The sequence below is a fragment of the Dreissena polymorpha genome, chromosome 6 (assembly GCF_020536995.1).
Source record: "Dreissena polymorpha isolate Duluth1 chromosome 6, UMN_Dpol_1.0, whole genome shotgun sequence".
NCBI classification, from domain to species: domain Eukaryota; kingdom Metazoa; phylum Mollusca; class Bivalvia; order Myida; family Dreissenidae; genus Dreissena; species Dreissena polymorpha.
Window position 1 is genome coordinate 40,793,291 of NC_068360.1, and position 23,953 is coordinate 40,817,243.

Sequence of the window (23,953 nt, forward strand, 5' to 3'; positions counted from 1 at the left end):
ATAGCTTCACCAAGGATTTGGCAGAATAACAATTCGTTGTTCTGTTTATTCGGTTTCATGCTCTCTAAGTACAGCAAAATAATGAAGATAGCTCCAACAAGTACTGTGGTAGTGCCTCAATTTGTTGTTCTGTAGTTTCCAATTCGTTGTTCTGTTTCTTCGGTTCCATGATCTCAAAGTACAGCAAAATAAAGAGGATAAGCTCCACCATGGACTGTGGCAGTATCTTAATTCTGTTTCTTCGGTTCGTGTCTCCCCAAGCACAGCACAATATAGAAAATAGCTCCACTAAGAGATGAAACAGTTTTACAAATCGGACATATGATGTTTTGGTTCATAGCGCTTCAAGTACAACTCAATAAAGATAGCTCCACTAAGCATTGTAATGCCTAAACATAAGTTGTTCTGTTTCTTCATTTTTTTAATTTGCAATCGCGGCACAATACAGAGTATAAATTCATAGAGTACAATAGCGCTGTTACAATACAGTGTTCTGTTTATACGGTTCCATGCACTCAACGTACAGCGCAATAAAGGCGATAGATCAATTGAGCAATGTGTTACACTTCGGTGTTCTGTTTATCCAGTCCTTTATAATCCTAGCACATCACAAGTCGTTCGCGCTATAAGCACAACATTATAAATCTCAGACGTATGTAAAATATCTTGGTTCTATTCTAGATGCTGATTTGTCCGGTACTTCTATTGTAAATAATATCGTCAAGGAGGTTAACTCTAGACTTAAATTTTTATATAGACAACGTGATTTTTTAAATAAAAGTCTTAGAAAAAGCTTATGTAATTCTTTAATACAATGTCATTTAGATTATGTATCCTCTTCGTGGTATTGTGGACTCACGAAACAGCTTAAGCACAAGTTACAAATAGTCCAAAATAAAATGGTTCGTTTTATTAACAATTCCCATTGTAGGACATCACTTGTTGTATCGCATTTTGAAGAACTTGGTTTATTGAACGTTGAACAAAGATGCAAGCAACTTCGGCTTAACCACATCCATAAGATTTTCTACAATAAATGTCCAAGCTATATGAAAGACAATTTTGTCAAATGTACAGATGTCCATCAGTATGGGAATAGATCCCGATTTAATTTTATTGTACCTCAAGTTGATGGCTTTACTAGTTCTTCATTTTACTACAATGGTATTACGGATTGGAATGCATTACCCGATAATATAAAGTCCATCGAATCGAAATTTACTTTTAAGAAACTTGTTAAGACACATCTATTAAATGATATGAAGGTAGACGAGAATTCCATGTATTTTTACTTTTAGATTTGTTTTATTTTATGTAATTCATTATTTTTTATGTTTTTTATTCGTGTCAGTGTATTATCATGTCAACTTTTGAAAGATTCACTTAATTTGTAGAAGAAATCATGTGTAGGATCATGTCGATTATATATTAAGAACTGAAAAAACAATATATTTATAGTCACTTATAAGATCTGTTCGACTAAATCCATGGACCCCGTTGGAAATAAGCTTTTTCATGTTTACATGTCTAAGCTTTACGGGTTATCCTGTGTATACATCATGTCGTACTCTTATTTGGATCTGTGATAAATGGCACCATTCATGTAATGCATGTTTCTGAATATGATAATAATTCAATCTATACGTTATTTATTGCCTTGATTGCATTGAATTGTAAATTGCTTGACATGTATGCACAAATAAAACAAATAAACAAACAAACAAACAAAGGGTATAGCTCTTCTAAGAATTTTAGTATTTTTGCAATTCTGTGTTCTGCGTTTTTGGTAACTAGCTATCCAAGTACAGCACAATAACGACTATAGCTCCACTAAGCACTATAGAAGTGTTACAATTCTGTATTATGTCCTTTTGGTTCCTTCTTCTCCGAGTAAAGCACAATACAAATGAAAGCTTCAATAAGCACTATATCATTGCTACGATTTGGATGTCTGTTTCTTTGCTTCAATCTAACATAGCACAATAAGGAGGATAGGTAAAATAAGTATAAATTAAAACAAATATATATACACTATAACATCGTTACAGTTCGATTTTCTTTTTCTGGGTTCCATGCGTTCCACGTGCAGCAACATAAACGAGTACAGCTCCATTGAGCTTTATCACAATGCTATAATTATGTGTTCTGTTTTTTCGTACAGAAAGATAAAGAGGATATTTCCATTGAGCATTGAACAGTGCTAAAATTCGATGTTTTGTTTAAATGATACATTGCCCTCAAAATAAGCAACGATGAAGTGAATAGTTCTACTAAGCACTGTAATGTAACACTTCGATGTTCTGTTTCTTCGTTTCTTTGCTCTGCAGCCACAGAACAACCAAGAGGATAGCACAATTTATCAAAATAACATAGTTATTATTCGGTGTTTTGTTTTTTGCTCCCCAAGTAAAGGGCAATAATAATGATAGCCCCACTGTGCACAATAGCAGTGACATTATTTGGTGTTCTGTTTATTCGGTTTCATATTTAAAGCGCATCACTATAAAGACCATAGCTCCATTGATCAATATAGCAGCGTTATAATCCGATGTTCTGTTTTTTAGGTTCCCTGCTCTCTAGCACAGTCCAATAAAGTTAATAGCTCTACTAAGCAATAAAGCAGTGTACAAATCGGTGTTGTGTTTATTCGGTTCCATGCGCCCAAAGCACAGCACAATAAAGAGGATGGCTCAACTCAGCCCCATAGAAGTGAAACAATTCGGTGTTCTGTTTCTTCGGCTCCTTACCCCTGAAGTACAGCACAAAAAAGAGTATAGCTCTACTGACCACTAAAACAATGTTACAATTAAATGTTCGGCTTGCCGGTACCTTGCCCTCGAATAACAGGACAATTAAGAGTTAAATCCACTGAGCACACTGTTACAATTCCATGTTCTTTTCCTCAGTCTCTTAAACACCAAGCACAGCACAATAAAGAGTATAGTTCCTCTTAGCACTTAAGCAGTGCTACATTTCGGTGTTCGGTTCATTCCTATATTAGCAGAGCACAATAAAAGAGTATAGCTGTGTAACGTAATGTACATTATTGTACATTGTAATATATAAGGGGACATATAAATGGACACAATAATATATAAAAAATAACAGAATTAAGCTCATTGTACATTATTGTGTTGTTGTTGTTGTGTTGTTGTTGTATAAATAAACTAATTTAGGAAATAGAATCTTCGGATAGGATGTAATGAAGTTTGAAAAATGGATTATGGAGGTATGGTTTCATTTCTCCAATGTAGTTCAATTATCGGGAACATCTGTTGATTTGCCTTAGTCCTTGATTAACAATTCATAACAAGTCCCAATTCAGATATGGTATAAATAATTGAATATATAAGTGTAAATCCTATCCCAACGTACATAACAGATGCAAGTTCGGATTGAATGTGTATCTAATGTGTATCGGGGTTTACGTAATTGGTTATAGAAGTGTTAGGTTTCATGTTACCTATGTGGTTTGTCCATAAGAGATCACCTGGTTATATGATTAAGTATGCTAATGAAATGAGGTCTCCTAGTCACAAAGGTTATTATCTGCACATGTTCATCACGAACATATTGGTCAAACGTGATAACTGTGTATTTCACTTTTCTGCTGTGACATGTGGTACAGGCATGAGCGATCCATCCAATCAACAAGGGTTATTCGAAGGGGTGGGTTTAGAAAATCGGGCGAAGAGAAGAGTCAACCAACCAAGAATGCGATAAGACATATCTAAATTTTATGTTTATTTCCCTGAAAATAAAATGCTGTGTGTTTGTTGTAAACATTCATTCTGCACCTCAGATCTAGAGAACACTCTGTTAGTCTGATAGTTATGAATCACTTGGTATTGTACTCTACTTAAGAAAAAGAATAAATAGCACTTAGAAATTATTCAGAGACTTGTCTTCTCTAATAGAATAGTGTAAGAACAGTGACTACGGGACAGCTACATGGAGTACTAGAACAGTGTTACAATTCTGTGGTCTGTTTCCTTGGTTTCTTTGTTTCCAAGTACCGCCAAATAAAGAGTATACCTCCATTAAGCGCTATATAGCATTGTTATTATAAGTCGGTGCCTGTTATTGCCGGTTCCTTGCTCGCCAAACACAGCACAATAAAGAGTATAGCTCCACTAAGCACCATAGCAATTTTACCATTCGATGTTGTGGTTTTACGATTCCCTGCTCTCCAAGAACAGAATAATAGAGCGGACAGCTCTACTAAGCACTATAGTCGTGTTCTGTTCGAAGATCGGTGGTGTGATTGCTCAGCTCCTTGTTCCCCAAACAAAGCACAATAAAGAGCATAAGTCCACTAAGCACTGTGGCAATTACAGCACAATAAAGACGGTAGCGCAATTCTGAACTATAGCAATGTGACAATTTGATGTTCCCTTTCTTCGGTTCCATTCACTCATACCACAACAAATAAAAGAGGATAGCTCCTCTTAGCACTATAGCAGTGTTATATTTTTCCAATTGCTTGCTCTCGATATTAAGCACAATACAGAGGATAGTATGAGTACTAAAACGCTGTTACTAGTCGGTATTTTGTTGACTTTATTGTTTTATGTACCTTGATATTCAAGAAGCGACAAAAAGTTATCAAATGTACTGAGAAATCTAGCACTGTAACATTCGGTGTTCTGTTTATGCGGTTCCTTGAGCTCTTAGTAGAGCACTATAAAGAGGATAGATCCACGGACAACTGTAGCACTCTTACAATTGTCTGTTTTTGTCCGTAAACCATAAGCGACCAGTATGCGCCCATGAGGGGCGGAACAGCTGTGAATTAGCCGCATATGACGTATGAGAAATTTCATTATCCTTAATAGTCCTGGTATTTATTGCTAAAATCACTTTTTAACGAAAATGTGTTTGTTTTCGATGTAAGCGAAGCAATAATTACATAACATTATATAATATTGGAAATTTTTACTTAAATGAGTTCCTAAATATACAATAATTAAAAAACGACTACCGTATCAATGAATCATACCGTTGTATTGTTCACACACACAAAGCTGCGATGAAATGAGTATAGGTACATTTCAATAGACAGCTTAAACCGACATCATAAGATTAATTGGTGTGACCGTACTATTACTTGTAATTATTACGACTGAATGAATTATCCAACGCTTTAATTAACCGTTTTCATGTATTTGTTTTACAACATGATCTTCAAAAAAAGAAAAAAATATATGCGTAATAATCAGTATCTTGTTTGGATGAAATATAATGCACTTTAGCACTGTCCCAATTCGGTGTTCTTTTTTTCGGTTCCTTGCTCTTCAAATTCAGCACAATAAAGAGTATAGCTATACTGAGAACTATCGCAGTGGTGCAATAATGTGTTCTGTTCCTTCGGTTGCTTTCTGATCTTTTCTTGTGCAGAACGATAAAGAGGATAGCTCCACTAAGCTCTATAACAGTGTTACAATAGCTTCTTTTACTTTCGTTCTTTGCTCTCAAAATATGGCACTGAAAAAGTAAAGCTCCACTAAGCACTATAACAGTGCTACGATTCGGTGTTATGTTTCTTCGGTTTTTGGCTCTATAATGAACGACGCACTAGGGACTATGACTCCACTGAGCACGGTTACGGTGTTACAATTCAGTGTTCGTTTTGTTCTTTTCCTTGCGCTTCGACTACTGTAACAACATCATATAAAGGATAGCACTACTCGGCACTATAGCTGTGTCATCTTTCATTGTTCTTTGTGTTCAGTCCTTTAGGCTCCAATCACAGCTCAATAAAGAAGATAGCTCCATTGAGATCTACACAACTGTTACTATTCGGTGTTTTGTTTCTCCGGTTCCTTGCGCTCCATGTACAGCACAATAAAGATTGAGATCTACACAACTGTTACTATTCGGTGTTCAGTTTCTTCGGTTCCTTGCGCTCCATGTACAACACAATAAAGAGGATAGCTCCACTGAGCACTATGGAAATGCCTGCGTATATGTAGCACATTAAATATCCACCGGAAATGTCGAATAGCCGACCTGCAAGATAAGTCATTGTTACGTGATATATACACACTAATATGTAACTGTGTGATAATTGACGCTTTTAAGAACGTCCTTTTTATTTTAAGAATTGTTCAATAGGTAGTTTTATTAAGTCAATTTTGAGGAAAAAAGTAATTTAAAGACTATAATGTGCTTACTGTTGATGTCCTTGAAAAAGCGATAAATGAAAATGTATAAACTAAGTTTTAGTGGTATGGTAGTTCTTATATGAGCAGCTTTCTGTGAAAACTGAGATTTCTGCATGTGGGTAAAGTGTGATCCTAGATTAGCCTGTGCCGTGCGCACGGGCAAATCAGGGACGGAATTTTCCACTTTAATGGAATTTTGCGGTTAAAGGAAGTCTATGTTAATTATAATCCACTCAAGGCGCGAAGCAGCGTCCCAAATTAAGCGAGACCAATCTGGGACGACTCTTAACGCACAAGCATTAGGCTAGTTTTCAAAGACGAATGCCCCGTTATGGTTCCAAACAAAAACGTTCTCAAATGAGTTCTCGCCTGTTGTGACAAGTAGGACCGGGGACTCGCTTACCTGCAACGGGAGGCCCTGCAAATACGGACACCCCTCCAACAAAGTTACACATGCCGAATGCATTGGAGAGTTTGTCTATACCCACAATGTCGGCAAGAATCACAGATGTCAGGGAAATAGTGACACCTGAAGATATGGACATTTTACAAAAAATCAAATGAATTTATCAAGAAAATCAATCCCCGGTAGTGATTTTTCAAAAACATTAATAAAACAACGGCCATATGAAATTTACGTTCCACTTTCCTTCACTCTTTCCCGCTTAAAAGCTCAATGAAAATGACTATATGCAACCAGCATACAATTTTAAATCCCGAACAGCCTGCGAGTAACTAGCAATCTGTTCAGGTTGTATGCTGTTTAACAGTATCTTAGGGTTTAAAATGAAACCTTTAAAACTTGAATCTAACAAACATACTCTAACATTTAATTTGATTTTCTAAGAAACTACAAATGCGTCAATGCGTGTATCTGAGCAATTAATGGTTAATACCATAACTTACCACTGAACACTCCAAACATGGCTGAGTACACCATTAGCGACCAGTATGCGCCCATCAGAGGAGCAACAGCTGTGAATATGCCGCATATTATTAGCGACACGTTGTACAATAGCAGACGATTCACCGACTTCCGGTCCGAAATGTATCCGAAGACAACTCGCCCCACGGTGTTCGTGATTCCTACTGCGGATAGAAGCCAGGAGGACCGGAACTCACTGATTCCTGAAAAAAGTGGGTGGTTCGATCCGGTACAGTGCAAGGCAAATAGATAATAGGTAATTTGCTTATAAAAGATTGTCCACGAATCTCATCCGTGTCATATTTTCCCTCTGCGGTTTTAACTTCGTAGAAAATATCACATGCTATATTATCCTTAAGAATTACTTTTTCAATGCTAAAAGCAAATATTTTAACGAAAATTTATTGCAAAACGAAGCTCCGTTAAAATTTATAGACGTACATTCAAATGGACTTTTTTAACTAATATTATAAGATTTATTGGTTTGATCCTACAATTTATTAAAATCAAAATAACTGATAGAATTACCCCACGGTTTATTCAACCATTATTTTGATTTGGGGGTTTTCAAAGAAAATTTGCAAAACGGGGTTTTCAAAGAAAATTCTAAAAACGCGTAATAATCAGTATCTGGTAGATTGAATTAAATGTTTTAATTAAAACCATGTAGATTTATTAAAGCAAAACGTTTAAAATCGTGTTTATATATTAGAAAACAGTACTGATAGTTAAAATAAGGCATAATTACCCATTCGCATGGCCATGTCTGGGAGGTACATATAAGGCACATAATATCCAAGACCGTAGAAGAACAGCGACACAAGAAACAAGAGGAATTTTACTGACTTAAACATCTCATAGTCAAACAGTTCACGTATCTTTGCGGCACACAATCTGTTGCTCTCGTTTGAACCGGATATTGAAGAACTCAAGAGAGGCGTAGGAGAAGAGACTTCGTGTGTTTTATCAATGTCGTAGTCGGACGTATCACCGGAAGTTAGCGGAATAGATAGTTCGTTCTCGCTGTCGATGTAGTGTTGACCATTGCTTTTGGTTGTATTCTTGCTTGTAGTCGTCTGCAAAGAGTTGATATCATTTTCTAAAATCCCATTCAAGCCATTCTCTATAACACCGCCACTTTCGGATTCCTTTGAGAGTGATATGTGTGTTTCGTCGTACTTAGTACGAGATTCTTCAATGCGCAAGGTGTGTTGTTGGCCTAAGGGTAGGAACAGCAGTCCGCACGCGACGCAGTTTAGCAGCAGACCGGACTGCACGATTAACGCCCCATGCCACGCGTATTGCTGTACCAAAACACTCGTTAGCGGGCTCATTATGAACGTTCCTATTCCGGATCCGCTGACACCAATACCCGTTGCTAGGGAACGCTTCTTCCGGAAATACACGGTGACAGACACAATGGACGGTAAGTAGATCATCCCGTAACCGAAACCTAAAATGTAAAGAAGTATCGGTCACAATACTACAAATATGTGATTGTTGTGTTAGTTTAAACATATTTATTTCTTATGGCATGTACAATTTATACAGCTGTTACACAATAAAAGCAGAAAAGGATTGAAACAAAAGAAGCAAGTTCTTATATAGTTTCTCTCCTTTGAATTAATATTTACACATGGAAGTGGCAGTGTTTAAAGACTATGCATTTCATGATATATGCCAGTAGTAACAAGACGGGATATAAACATTTAAAAAAGTGAGGTGATCAAGGTAGGATGAAGGATTTTGGTTGTGGGTCAATGTTAAATAAATGCAACGTCGAGTCGGGATCGGATTGTTATAAGAAACGCTTAGATTCGGTAATGTATTGTTGGACACAAAGAAAGGTAGTAGAGTTATCATCATCGTTTAGGGATGTATTGCCAAAGAGGAGCGTATCAAGATCTACAGGACTTATAATTCCTAAGACATTGTTCATTAACTTTGTCCGTATTACGCTATAATAAGAACATGTAAAGAAGAAGTGGAAGTTAGACTCAAAATCACCACAGCGACAAAGAGGAGAATCAATAATATTTTTAGCGTAAAGGTGCTCATTAAGGGAACTGGATTTGGTCCTTAATCGCGTGAGAATGACTTGAGAATGACGTTTACCTATGTAATAGTACGATGGTGTTATAACTTTATTCCTGTTAAGTTTAGATTTAAATGCATTCAACGATTCACTATTTTTAACATCATCTGGTAGGTTATTCCATTTTCGAGTGACTGCAGGTACGAAAGAATTGTAGTAAAGGGTTGTTCTAGATTCGGAAGTACGTAAGTCATTAGCATTGCGAAGATTATACCTAGCAACAGATCCAACATGTTGGGGTACAAGGTCGGATAAATACTGTGGGGTAATCGAATTTTGCATTTTGTAGAATAATATTAATTTATGTTTGTCACGGCGGTCCTGAAGCGATTCCCAGTTAATTTCCTTATGCAGGTCAGTTAATGAAACTAGTTTAGACGATCCACAAGCGATTCGCGCTGCTTCATTTTGAATTTTATCAATTTCGTTTTTTTCCGCTTGGGTGCAATTGTCCCATATCACATCTGAATATTCGATAAGAGGTCGAATAAACGATATGTAAATTATTTCAAGAGATTTCCGATCAAGTGTGAACCTTAGTTTTCGCATAACATTAATTCGATTCAATGCTTTTTCTGTTATGTATTTAATATGGATGTTCCATTTACAGTCTTTAGAGAGGAAAACCCCTAGATGTTTGTGGGAACCGACCTCTGGTATTTGTTTAGACATCATTGTAAAAGTACATTGATTTGGATGTTGCTTTCTGGAGAATGTTAGGGATTCAGATTTTGAGGGATTAAATAATACATGCCAATCTAGAGCCCATTTAGATATTTTGTTGATATCACTCTGTAGTATTGTATTTGAGATGATTGGATCATCGATAATAATGTATAGGGAAGTGTCATCAGCAAAAAGGCGAATATTACTTTTGATGTCGTAAACAATATCATTAATAAAAATTAAAAATAACAGAGGCCCTAATATGGAACCTTGGGGAACACCGGCTTCTAATATTGCCCAGTTAGAGACTGCGCCTGGAAGTACTACGCGTTGTCGCCTATTATGAAGATAATTAGTAAACCAGGATAGTAACTTTCCTCGAATGCCAATAGCATTTAGTTTATGGAGAAGACCTTTGTGCCAGACCTTATCAAAGGCTTTACTGATATCAAAAAAGACAGCTTTTACCTCTAAACCATTGTCGAGGGCTTTACAAAACGTATCATATATATATGTCAGTTGGTTAGTAGTTCAATCACCTGGCAAAAATCCAGACTGAAAAGGCGTAAGTGATTTGTTACTTATGAGGTGATTATATACGTGTTTGAAAATGATTTTTTCGAAAACCTTTTCCATTGTATTTAAGAGGGAAATTGGTCTATAGTTGCTAACTACTTTTGGGTCGCCATTTTTGAAAACAGCGCTAACGTTAGCTTCTTTCCAACAACTCGGCATGATACATTTATTAAGTGAAACGTTAAAGAACTGACAAAGAGGAGTGGACAGTTGATTATGGCATTCTTTTAAAATTCGATTATTTATTCCATCTGGCCCCGATGCTTTGTCCACGGGAAGTGATTTAAGAATGTCTAGAACATCGGTAGGTGTAATGCATAGAGACCGCAACGAGTTAGGTATCGGTAAATTAGTTAGTTCCGGCATATCTTCATTAGCGATTTCAATTTTGGACTGACTTTGAAAAAAATTGTTTAGGATATTTGCCTTTTCAAAACAATCGGTTGTGGTAGTATTGTCAATGGGATTTAGGAGTGCTGTATTAAGGTTTTTGCCAGGCTTATTAATAAAAGACTTAAGTATTCTCCACCAGTCCTTAGATGAATGGTTGTTTTGTTTGAGTGTATTGCTTAAACTTTCGTAATGCTGATCTTTCGCTTGCCTTATTAATACAATTGTCTTATTTCTAATTTTACGAAATTTAGACCAATAATAATTTGAGTTTGTAGATTTCGCGTGATGATAGGCACGTTTACGTTTTCTTATCATTCGACGAATGTGCCTATTAAGCCATGGTGGGTCACGCGGTTTAATTTTAATAGACTTGTTTGGGATACAATCTTTGATTGTTGTGTTGACAAGAATGTGACATGAAACACATTGAATGTATTAGACATGAAGCTTTTTCATTTAATATAGAACCACCGATTATTTAAAAACGTAGCTGCGATTTAATTTGTTTATGTACATAAACAGTTTGTACTAAATAAAAATTGTAAAACTGACATTAAAATATTTTTAAAAGACGTCTGACTTATTTAGATCATCCAAATCTCCGACAAAAAAAATACGTCATAAATATGCTTTATATAAGGCAAATAAAACAATATTAGCAAGATGAACGTCGATTCAGAATCGCACTCTTTATAAAATATCGTGTAATATATGATATTTATATATTTTACTGGCTCATTCGGGAAATGTTCCTAATGCAATACCGGTCGTACAAAATGAATGAAGAAACATTGAGATATAAGTTGAAAAGGTCAAACGAAACTATATACTAACCCGTTAAAATACCCAGAGAGAAATATAGGAACTGTATGTTGGGGGCAAACGCGCTCACAAAGAGACCGGTTGACGCGACGAATGCGCCACAAATGGTCACTGCTCGACATCCGAACCGGTTTGCGAGAATCGACACAATCGGTCCTGAAAAGTGCGAACACAAACTAAACAGAGTTCGCTATAAATCATATGCGTTCAGAATAACTGAACGTATTCAATATAGCAAAATAAAAGGCTGAAATTAAATTTATTAAAAGTCACACAGAAATCGGTTGACAATGTTGATTTAAACGCGGTATTGAAAAGACAAACTTTCTAATAAAGCTACGTAGATTTTGGACGCGCATGATCCAGATTTGAAATCAGACTAGAAAATACCAAGATAAACATTTAACCAAGTTTCATCAAGATTTTGTCATGATGGTAGAATCTACAGTGGTACACAGTTTTTCTAAGAATTGATCTGTTGACCAACAATTTGACCAAGTTTCAGCAAGAGTGAGTCAAGTTTTTTTGGCATACGGGACTTAGATTCGAACTCGGTTTTGATATTGTGCAGAAAAATATAGTATACAAGTTTTATCAAGATTGCATTACAAAATTTAGTCTCTTGAGTAAAAAAAGCTAAAAGTTGACGACGCACACGGCACACTAAACATCACACACCGCTACGGTTCGTATACAAACCTGAAAGAAAGCACATTCCCGTCGACAAGGATCCTATGACGGAAGTGTCCCCTTTACTCTCCTCGAACGTATTCAGGAGCTCCACAAAGATCATGCCGAAGGAGTAAAATATCCCGTCGGTGATCACGTGACAGACAAAGCATCCGACGCAGACCATCCAGCCCCAGCCGCCGTCGATGTCACGTGCAGCAGATCTCGGTAAATCATCGTCCTGGTCGGCGTCTTGGTCGACGGCAGGTGTCCGTTTATTTGAGGACATGATGCCCAGATGTATACGCTGCAGACACAAAAAATATAATATTAGATGGGCCGTGTTCTGTAAAAAAAAAGGCTTCAATGCATGTGCTTCAAGTATCGTCCCAGATTAGTCTGTGTAGTCCCGACACTTTCCGCTTTTATATATTTTTCGTTTAAAGAAAGTCTCTTCAAAACTCAAGGTAATGCGAAATGCGTAAAGTGTCGTCCCTGATTAGCCTGTGCGGACTGCACATGCTAATCTGGAACGACGCTTTACGCACATGCATAAGATCCCTTTGTACAGAGCGCGGTTCATATTAATTAACATGTAAACTAAGAATACAATGTAATGTATGGAGGTGAATACAAGTTACAAAACGAAACAATTTAACTTAAATAAACAAAATATTTGACAATTTCGTAGTGAGACCGGGTTAAACCGATACCAGAATTAGATTATTCCATTAAGATATTCAAGGTGCCTGTACCACGTGACTTTTTCGGCTATGTGTGGGACAATCGGATGTCAACAAACCATCGCTTCAGGTAACGTTTTTGATAATTTCTTCATTAATTCAAAACCTTTTTTTTTAAAGACGAGAGCCCGGTCATTGTCAAAATACACAACTGTGTTAAGTTTGCGCAAAATTAATTATTTTTTCCAAACCGCGCGTTTGAAAAGACACGAATTGAAATGCTATGTGTGGTATATTTTTTATTCAATCAACAAAAACGTTCATTATAATATTGTCGAAGGTTTGAAAAATAGGGCGGACATTGTAATTCTTCATAGAGAAGCTACATACATTGTATGATTGCACAAATACTTCTGATTCGGAGTAAGTGCTTAAGAATGCAATAATGCTATGTGTGGGACACGTTTTTGAAATGCTATGTGTGGTATACAAACTAAACTAGAAAATCGAAAGATTGACATAAACATCAATAATATTTTAAGTCTGTCCAAATAACAAAAGTTGGTCAATAAAACATTGTTGGTACTGTTTTGCGTGCTTAAAATATGATAATCACGACGTTCATGTTACTCAAAATTATCATGATTGTCGATAATTTATATTAATATTTTTTTACTTGTAGAATGCCATTTGTTTGGGAACAGTATGGTAGAGAGGTCAAAACACAGTCGGGAATCTCCAAACACAAAGCCACCCACGCACGGGAAGGAAAATATTTCTGTGGCGGCAAACCTTTTCTTGTGAGTTTCTATAAAATTGATTGTTACAAAATGTTAAATTTTCAGTGAATTGTTACTTCCAACTAAGGCACTTGTTTAATACACAAAATCGTAAGGATTGTTTGTGCAAGGTGTCATGTTAATATAATTGTAACAAAATTACAAAAAGTGTTATTGAACGTATGGTTGTGTGCTTTTTATCAGGAATGTGTAAACATATTAGACCGTAACGAGAGTTATTGAATAAGCATAAAGAGATAATACAGCATTATTTAAACAAATAGACAAAAGGATCAATAACTTATTTTTCTGTAAAAGCATGTATTCGCATCTAAATTCTATTGAGCTATCTTATATATCACGCATGACAATATTTTTTTTAAGTTTTACAGTTTATTTCATGTGTATTTTGTTCTTTGCAGGGAGACGTACTGATATCTTGATCAATGAAAAGTTGTCATATATAGTTAATGCTCAAAAGTTTAAAAGACTGTTTGTTTTGTTACCAGATGGTGCAAGTATTGAAGTGAAAGAAAACAATCAAAGTAAACATTAAATACACATTTGACAATTCAACAAATTGAACAACATGTATTGTTTATTACTTGGTGCGGTGGTAACAAGATCAAGGTCGCCGTGGTGTAATGGATATGGTGTCCGCCTTGCGCCCGGGAGGTCACGGGTTCGATCCCCACCGTGGGAGCGTTCTTTAGATCTCCCCCAAAGACACCAGCCCAGGAAACGGACTCGAGAGCGTTTATATAAGCTTTCGACGCAATCGAGCTAAAATAAATAGGTTTAAACTAACAAGATCTTGCAGCCCCTTTCATAACCGGGTCGAATGAGTATTTTAATTAAAATTCTTACACTTTTTTCAGTTGTTCAGATTTCATTTGAAATTGAGTTCATGGAGTATTAATACAATTACATATGTTTGTTGGTTTAATAAACCCCCAAAGCCAAGACTTTTTTACGATGATCATTTGTTACGTGTTAATTAGATCATTTATATGTTTGTATAGCAAGATTTGTTACTTTGCGAATACTGATGTACTTTTTTTTTGTACTTGGTGCTTTAATTTCTATTGTAACATGTGCATGCTGTTTATAAAGCAATGTTATTATTACAGAAGTGTTTATTTTGATATACTTAAGATATTCATATGGAGATGATATTGGAAACTAAATGAACTTAACAGACCACAAACAATCATCATTGGATTTATATTGTTATTTGTTATGAAACAATTGTTTAATTAACATATATACTCAGATTTTATATTCATCTAATCAATTTCATTAATAACATAGATACAAAACACATAAATATACACAAATATTAATACATACACTTTGTTTTGATTATGTCAAAATACATAGTAAATGGTATGTTTGCATTGTTAGGTGAAATAGCTTTCCGTAAACATCACAGAATGAAGCTGGGTCCGTCTCTGTCACTGTGGTTTTGATAATTAACTTGCCGCATAACACCTTCCGTGTGGTTTGATGGTGTTCATCTAATTCTAACACAGCTTCGCGTTACAAATCCTTCGACTAATCCTTGTCAAGTCTGAAAAACAACAGAGGTAAAACCCATTTTAAAGCAAGTTCTTTTACTTTCTTTGTCATTCATTTATAAAAAAAGGACCGAATTTAATAATCAGGCAGAAACATCAATCATGATATTTATTTAAAGACAATAAGTCAAAAAAAAAAGAAAATTGTATAGTTCAATCAACATAACGTGTTTGTTAAAAAAGACCATTGGTTGGATAACAATTACGCAGTGTATTTTATTTAAAATTTATGTTCAATTAAACATAAATTGTTTAAACATTACACAATTACTTCAGTATTCCATAATGTAACATTTGGTTAATTTGATATATTTTCAGTACAGACTGAAGTATATGTTTTAGATTCTTACAAAAATGTGTTCGGATTAAATGCAGAACTGACGGGAAAATTCTTGCATACCACACATAGCATTTCAAAAATGTGTCTCACACATAGCATTATTGCATTTTTATACACAGACTCCGAATCAGATGTATATGCGCAAACATACAATATATGTAGCTTCTCTATGAAGAATTACAATGTCCGCCCTATATTTTAAACCTTCAACAATATTATAATGAACCTTTGTGTTGATTGAATAACAAATATACCACACATAGCATTTCACTTTGTGTGTTTTCAAACACGCGGTTGCACTTTTTGGAAAAAATACTTAAAGGGATCTTTTCACGCTTTGGTAAATTGACAAAATTGAAAAAAGTTGTTTCAGATTCGCAAATTTTCTTTTTGGTTATGATATTTGTGAGGAAACAGTAATACTGAACATTTACCATGCTCTAATATAGCCATTATATGCATCTTTTGACGATTTTAAAACCTAAAAATTATAAAGCGTTGCAACGCGAAACGATTGAATAATTTGGAGAGTTCTGTTTTTGTCGTTAAATTTTGTGAAACTACGAAGATTGCTTATATAAGGTATAAAATACGTTTAGCATGTGTTCTCGGCGGAATAGCTCAGTAGGTTAAAGCTTTTTTTTACTTCAGGACTCTGGCAGGACTCCAGGGGTCACTGGTTCGAAACCTGCTCCGGGCAATGTTCTTTTCCTTTTTTTAATTTTATTCTTGATTTTTTACTGGAGCTTTTACGATCCAATGTTTACATTTATCAATATAAAGCATTTAATGAATAAGTTAAAAAAATGCCAAAATCTGTGAAAAGGCCCCTTTAATTAATTGTGCGCAAACTTAACACAGATGTGTATTTTGACAATGACCGGGCTCTCGTCCTTTTTTTTTGAAAATGGTTTTGAATTAATGAAGAAATTATCAGAAACGTACCTGAAGCGATGGTTTGTTGACATCCGATTGTCCCACACATAGCCGAAAGTCACGTGGTACAGGCACCTTGATATTGTAATGCCCTCATGTATCTCGCTTTAACGAATAATACCGCGTATAAATGTGCCCCTCGCTCGGGGCGAATCGGGGTTAATGTATGTGCGCAAAGTGTCGCCTGTGCGGTTGCGCAAAGTGTCGCCTGTGCGGTTCACATGATAATATTGGACAAAACTTAAAGCACGTGCATTAAGTCCTCTTTTCCCAGAACGACGCTCAGATAAAGGACGCCATTCAAGTGTGCTTTTATTCCTATTGAGTTAACAAGTGCCTAAGTTAGCACGATATTGTTTACAGTGTGATAAGTTCGTGAGTCGCACTAAAGGACCCAGTAAACTTAAAGTGACCGCTATCTCAGTATGTTAATGTATTCAGTGACTTCTCATTATAAAGCTTTTCACAACATTGGTACGTGACTTACGGGAAATCTTAAAACGGCTGATAATCAAATATTATGTTTCTAGCGAATGCTTATGGTTTCATTTCATGTACACCAATACGATAACGAATAATGTACAATAACATGCCTAGATTTTTTTCAAATAAACGAAAAATGTTCGTCAGAAATGCATTGAAATGACTAATGATAAAAGATTTAAAGTAATCTTAAAACTAAAAGAGAGTTTGTTTTAGTATACATCTGCTCCGTTAAAACGTCAGGTTGTCTTTTGCATTTCGCTGGTTATCCGATGGCTGTCGATGAATGTCGGTGTGTTCGGAGCTTTAAGTGTATGCATGTAAGTAATATTTCCGGATATCATCGCAAAAGTAGACGATTAACGTGTAAAGAAAGAAATCCTAATGCATTTTTCGCGTTGTAACGTTACACATTAAACCATTTATGTCTAGCGTCCAGTAAAAAGGCCTTGGCAAACAGCGTACGTAGACCCAGATGAGACGTCGCATGATGCGGCGTCTCATCAGGGTCTGCGCTGTTTCCTTAAAGGAATTTCTTTAAGAAGTATTCTTAATATATAAATAAACATACTAGACATCCCTAAGTTTGGAAATACATTGGTCCAATTTAGAAGGATGGGAGGGTCCACTAGGCATAAATGGGTCAATTAAAACGGGTCAATGTGACTCGAATAGTTCAAACATAACAAGGGCTGTTTGTAAAACATGCATGCCCCCCTATATGGGCTATAAGTTGTAGTAGCAGCCATTGTGTGAATACGTTTCTTGTCACTGTGAATGGTGGTGGTGGTGGTGGTGGTGGTGGTAGCAGAAGAAATAGTAGTAGAAGTAGTAGTAGAAGTAGTAGTAGTAGTAGTAGTAGTAGTAGTAGTAGTAGTAGTAGTAGTAGTAGTAGTAGTAGAAGTAGTAGTAGTAGTAGTAGTAGTAGTAGTAGTAGTAGTAGTAGTAGTAGTAGCAGTAGTAGTAGTAGTAGTAGTAGTAGTAGTAGTAGTAGTAGTAGTAGTAGTAGTAGTAGTAGTAGAAGTAGTAGTAGTAGTAGTAGTAGTAGTAGTAGTAGTAGTTGTAGTAGTAGTAGGAAGTAGTAGTAGTAGTAGTAGCAGTAGTAGTAGAAGTAGTAGTAGTAGTAGTAGTAGTAGTAGTAGTAGTAGTAGCAGTAGTAGTAGTAGTAGTAGTAGTAGTAGTAGTAGTAGTAGTAGTAGTAGTAGTAGTAGTAATAGAGAAGTAGTAGTAGTAGGTGGTGGTAGCAGAAAAAATAGTAGTAGTAGTAGTAGTAGTAGTAGTAGTAGTAGTAGTAGTAGTAGTAGTAGTAGTAGAAGTAGTAGTTGTAGTAGTAGTAGTAGTAGTAGTAGTAGTAGTAGTAGTAGTAGTTGTAATAGTAGTAGTAGGTAGTAGTAGTAGTAGTAGTAGTAGTAGTAGTAGTAGTAGTAGTAGTAGTAGTAGTAGTAGTAGTAGTAGTAGAAGTAGTAGAGTAGTAGTACTAGTAGTAGTAGTTGAGTAGTAGTAGAAGTAGTAGTAGTAGTAGAAGTAGTAGTAGTAGTAGTAGTAGTAGTAGTAGTAGTAGTAGTAGTAGTAGTAGTAGTAGTAGTAGTAGTAGTAGAAGAAGAAGTAGTAGTAGTAGTAGCAGCAGCAGCAGCAGCAGCAGCAGTAGTAGTAGTAGTAGTAGTAGTAGTAGTAGTAGTAGTAGTAGAAGTAGTAGTAGTAGTAGTAGTAGTATGCATTAAAAAAATGCTGTTAGCCTTACATTTGGTAAAATTTAAATATATTACAAGGGAGGCAAATCTGTAACAATAAATATTAACTTATTGCGTTTGTTTCCCCTGTAGTGTATTACCTCCCCTGTCCTGCTTATATTTATATTAATCAACAAAATTAAACATTTACACAATATTTAAAATACAAAATATACAAAAAATCTCATATTCTGATAATATTTTTACTGATCCACTGTATTTTACAAAAAGGATGATGTTTCATTGGACTGATAATTATAGATTTAGGATTACAGACCAGTTGCTTCAGTAATATTGTTCAGAGTGTGCCCTGTTGGCCGCGTATGCATAAGTTGAATTAACATTCAAAAACCATTTTACTATTTAGAGTCACCGTGACCTTGACCTTTGACCTAGTGACCTCAAAATCAATAGGGGTCATCTGCGAGTCATGATCAATGTACCTATGAAGTTTCATGATCCTAGGCCCAAGCTTTCTTGAGTTATCATCCGGAAACCACCTGGTGGACGGACGTACCGACACCTGGTGGACGTACCGACCTACCGACATGAGCAAAGCAATATACCCCCTCTTCTTCGAAGGGGGGGGGGCATAAAAAGTTGTTGTATAACAGACCTCAGATGTAAGAAAGTTTTGCATAATGAAATTAAACCCCATTGTCGGAAACTCAAAGATCATAAATAACAGCGATCAGAGTGCAAGGTACAATAAAGAAGATCAAATAAAGCTAAAACCTAACAAAAGTCGACCCATTTCATAACAAAATGTTACGATATTGTAGGTGAACTCTATGAGAAACTTGTTTGTCGTGGAGACCCGATCCAAGGGGAACCATTTAGTGTAAAAATAGAGTAAAATTTTGTATTAAACAGCTTCGGCCAGACTTGACAGATAGCTTTTATGAGACATTTAGATTTTCCGCCGAATTCATAAATTATATACTTTGAAATTGTGTAAATCGAAAATTGGTATAAAATTCAATAACATCGTATTATTAGTATTACTATTACAATACTACATAGACAGAAATAAACTTCGAATTACGTTATAAAAGACTTTATTGTGAATTATATCCACTGTTTCGTCGTCACGAAAAACGCTACAGCATCATTTAAAACTGTCAATATTGCATAAAGGGATCTAATCATACTTTGAGCCATGTAAGACGGTACACAAAGAATGTTATGAAACGATAGATATCAACAAATGTATGAAAAGACAAAGAGGCAGCACATTAAATTCCTAGTAGCCACCTTTGACGGTAACATGGGCCAACATAAACTCATACCAGTTAAACGGGATAGATAGTATTTCCATAGGCGATATGTCAACATTTCATACTTAAGACTTGAGATGTTTGTGAATAAAATAAAACTTGTGTTTGAGTCAAATTTAAGACAAGCATATGCCTATACGCACGTGGACGCAACTCATTGCACATGGTTTTCCGCTAGTGTACTGCATAAGGTACAAATAAAAAATAACCTTAATCGACATGGTAATGCCATTAAATTCAAATGAATATGACAGGAAATATTATATTAAATAGCAAATATTCGTGTGACACGAGTGCATGTTACATTCAAAATTGATTGTACCAAAGGATTGAGTTTTAGATAAGTTCTGTCATCTTAGATGTTCGTGTACAATACATATCGATATTAATTGTCTCTGGAAAAATAGGGCGTAATGCGTCTACGTAAAGTGCTGTCCCATATTAGCATGTGCATTCCGCACAGGCTAATCAGGGACGACACTTACCGCCTTTCAGGTATTTTTGTTTAAATGATGTCCCTTCTTTGCAAAGACACCAGTTAACGCGTTAAGTGTTATTGCGTGACTAATAAGCCAGTGCAGAATGTGTCATGTAAACTATGTGAATGTTAATGTTGAAATTCATCATGACGGATGACAGAAAGTGTTTTAACGTTCAGAAATCAAATACAGTCGCAGATACCTTATTCCATGTTATAATTCAGCCTCGTTTGGGAATAAAAGGAAACCGCATTTCTGAACGAAAAAAGCTTGACTTTCATATTTGCATTCTTATTTTGAATCAAAAATCAACATATTGCAAACAAAATAAAAAACAAACACTTTAGATGATTGACAAAAGAGTGTATTTGTGCATGAAACAGATGATGTGACGTCATAGAGAATCTATCACACCATGTCAATCTAATCTGCAACAGAAGGTTAATTAGTGATCTGATTACAAACAGATTGGTGCTTGTTTGTATGCACTGTGGTGACTTAACAAGTTCCAGTTATATAGATTCCTAGTAGCGCAGATTAGCTCAGTCAAAAAAGTATGCTGTCAGCAATGAAATTCACTACTTTGAAAAAAAAATGTCCCCACTTTCGCATTTTTGCGACATGTTATCAATCCTTGTTTTTTCTACATAATATTTCAACAACGAATAACTTTTTAATGGATTTTTTTTAGTCTTAAACAGTTTCTTCTTATTGTATTTTGCACTTTGAGGCACCGACTCGAACTATTAAACTTAGTATGCCTTTGGATACGTTTTTTTTCCAAATCGAAAATTGTTTTGTTTTCACGAATGTAGAAGTATACCACCATATTAAACAGTACTAAGGCAGGCGTCAAGCACTTTTCTTAACGGTTTTGTGATGTTCCACGTAAACGAATGGAATTATTTTCCAAACAGATCAATCACCGTCATACAGTCTCATAAATGACACGTGTGACGTTTTAGTCATGCTTTTCATATGTTGCTTAATTGGCGTGCACCATTTTAAGTAAAGTGAGACACTAGTGCATTTAATAAATATATAAGAAATACATTTAAAAAGATTTACGGCTTTGATGTAAATTTGTTTTTTGTTAAGGAAAAGCTATACTCATTAAAATCAATGAGATCAAAGAAGAAATGACTTACGTCGCGGATGTTTTCCTTCACAATTTTAGCCACATTACATCCAAGTACATTAAAATGAGAAAGGCAGAAGTGTGGCAATCTTATTAATTCAGGCCTACTAGTGGGAAATTTTTACTGACACTTAATTGCATCCGGGCAATTTATCTTGCATTGTATTGCCTGTTGATAAGACAGGAACATAAACAAACAAAATTGTTTGTACAAGTCCCTGATCAAGGCAAATAAAGGTCAAAACAAGGATAAGACAGTTGCATCGATAAAGTTGCATCATGATGTCGACAAGAGCGCTACTTATAGTCAGAGCTGTGTAGACTAAACCATAGTCATGTATATAAATTAAATGTTCTTGACACAATTAATAAGCATATGAGGCCGTGTTATTTCACCTTTGTGGAAATCGGGCCGGGTCCCTTTGCATTGGGAAAAATCGCGTCGTTTTTAGTACAGTTGATTTTTTGCAAACAAATGCTTTAACAAGGAGAATAAAAGTAATTTCAATATTATATTTACTAATGTTCAACTTTTACAGCTTGATTTGATTAAATAAATGTTGATACTTATTCATATATATATATATATATATATATATATATATATATATATATATATATATATATACATATATTGGAAACCTTCCATTGGGAATTTTAGGTAAACTTTGGGGAAAAAATAAATTAGGAATGTATCTCCCAACAGCACCCACATTAGGAATGTATTTCCTTACAGCACCCACATTAGGACTGTATCTCCCTACAGCACCCACATTCTAACGTTAGGAATGTATCTCCCTACAGCACCCACATTCTAACGTTAGGAATGTATCTCCCTACAGCACCCACATTAGGAATGTATTTCCTTACAGCACCCACATTAGGACTGTATCTCCTTACAGCACCCACATTCTAACGTTAGGACTGTATCTCCCTACAGCACCCACATTCTAACGTTAGGACTGTATCTCCCTACAGCACCCACATTCTAACGTTAGGACTGTATCTCCCTACAGCACCCACATTCTAACGTTAGGAATGTATCTCCCTACAGCACCCACATTCTAACGAAAGAAAAACAGCGTATCAGCTGCGTGTGTGTAGGCCTGTATGTGAGCCGCGCTCTGTGAAAATGGGGTTTAATGTATGTGCGTAAAGTGTCGTCCCAGATTTGCCTGAGCAGTTCGCACTGGCTAATCAGGGACGACACTTTCCGCCTTAACTTGATTTTTTGCTAAGAAGAGACTTTCTTTAACAGAAAATATAAAGCGGAAAGTGTCGTCCCTGATTAGCCTGTGCGTTCTGCACAGGTTAATCTGGGACGACACTTTTCGCACATGCATTAAACCTCCTTTTCTCAGAGCGCGGCTCATATACATAAAAAGATACGTGTGATTGTTTTGCAAAGACACGTAAACTTTGTCGTTCTTTTTTACGTAAACCGCATAAATTCGTGAAGAATGTCGCTGTTCACCAGTTTTGACTGGTGTGTCTCGTATAACTAAACTTACATTAGCACCACGCACTCCGGATATTGAACCATTGTTGCGGGTCCTAATATCTATTATAAAATATATATACACATACGTAGATAAAGTTCACTGACCGTGTCTGGAACCTGTAGCTAAACCAAAAGTAAAAGCAAGCTTGTCTTTAATAATTAATTCCAAATGTGAGTTATTTAAGCCCTAGCGTACGATAAACGTTGTTAAATGCATACAGCGTATCGTAGTTATTTTCAATTACATATAAAGACTTACATGTGTGGTTACAGTAGATATAGATCCAGTCCTGGTTAGTTAACCGCGCAATGTAAACAACATGACTCACTCGATTCTGTGATAGATCTACCATAAAATGAATGATGGTACTAATGAATGTACATGTATTCCGTTAAGACTTGTGGATAACCGTAGCCGATTCTTAATTTAGATAACACTTATGCAGATGCACGTGTTAGTATTCGCGAATAGAAAGGCCAATAACCGACTTCCACTAGCTTCAGTTATAACGCCGCAAAACCTCTTAAGAGTTTGTTGCGATTTCAAGTGGTTGTTGTATACAGTAGTTCGCGAATCGCGTATGCTTATTTTACTACAATTTTGAAAGGGCGGATGTGTATGCCCTGAAATTCCGTACAATTTAAAGAAGTATGCAATCAAAACAGTTGAGAGATCAATCTTTGGTGGTAAGTTAGCAAATCAATGATGTATTTTGACTG

The 23,953-nt window shown here is 35.8% G+C and overlaps 1 protein-coding gene across 4 annotated transcripts; it reads right to left on the minus strand.

Annotated features, from left to right (window-relative positions):
* Positions 1-5,127: 5,127 nt before the first annotated feature.
* On the minus strand, positions 5,128-23,952 carry LOC127834960 (monocarboxylate transporter 12-like). 4 transcript variants are annotated; one of them, XM_052361111.1, is made up of 7 exons: positions 23,493-23,952; positions 12,341-12,617; positions 11,654-11,797; positions 7,838-8,542; positions 7,071-7,292; positions 6,568-6,693; positions 5,128-6,009 (listed from the first exon to the last, which is right to left on the minus strand). In XM_052361111.1, exons 2-7 carry the CDS (start codon positions 12,597-12,599, stop codon positions 5,873-5,875), a joined length of 1,593 nt encoding a protein of 530 aa, XP_052217071.1. In that variant the 5' UTR covers positions 12,600-12,617; positions 23,493-23,952; the 3' UTR covers positions 5,128-5,872. The 4 variants fall into 4 exon arrangements, with proteins under 4 accessions (XP_052217071.1, XP_052217073.1, XP_052217074.1 ...); XM_052361113.1 differs by lacking the exon at positions 23,493-23,952 and adding an exon at positions 23,339-23,470; XM_052361114.1 differs by lacking the exon at positions 23,493-23,952 and adding an exon at positions 21,743-21,839.
* Between the last annotated feature and the right edge of the window lies 1 nt (position 23,953).

What these genes read in the sequence shown, in the direction of transcription:
- LOC127834960 (XM_052361111.1), bottom strand. Translation starts at nt 12,599, where the DNA reads ATGTCCTCAAATAAACGGACACCTGCCGTCGACCAAGACGCCGACCAG. An exon ending in AGACATGGCCATGCGAATGG is followed by an intron (nt 7,293 to 7,837) that starts GTAATTATGCCT and finishes CACTTTTTTCAG; the next exon opens with GAATCAGTGAGTTCCGGTCC. An exon ending in CATGTTTGGAGTGTTCAGTG is followed by an intron (nt 6,694 to 7,070) that starts GTAAGTTATGGT and finishes CCATATCTTCAG; the next exon opens with GTGTCACTATTTCCCTGACA.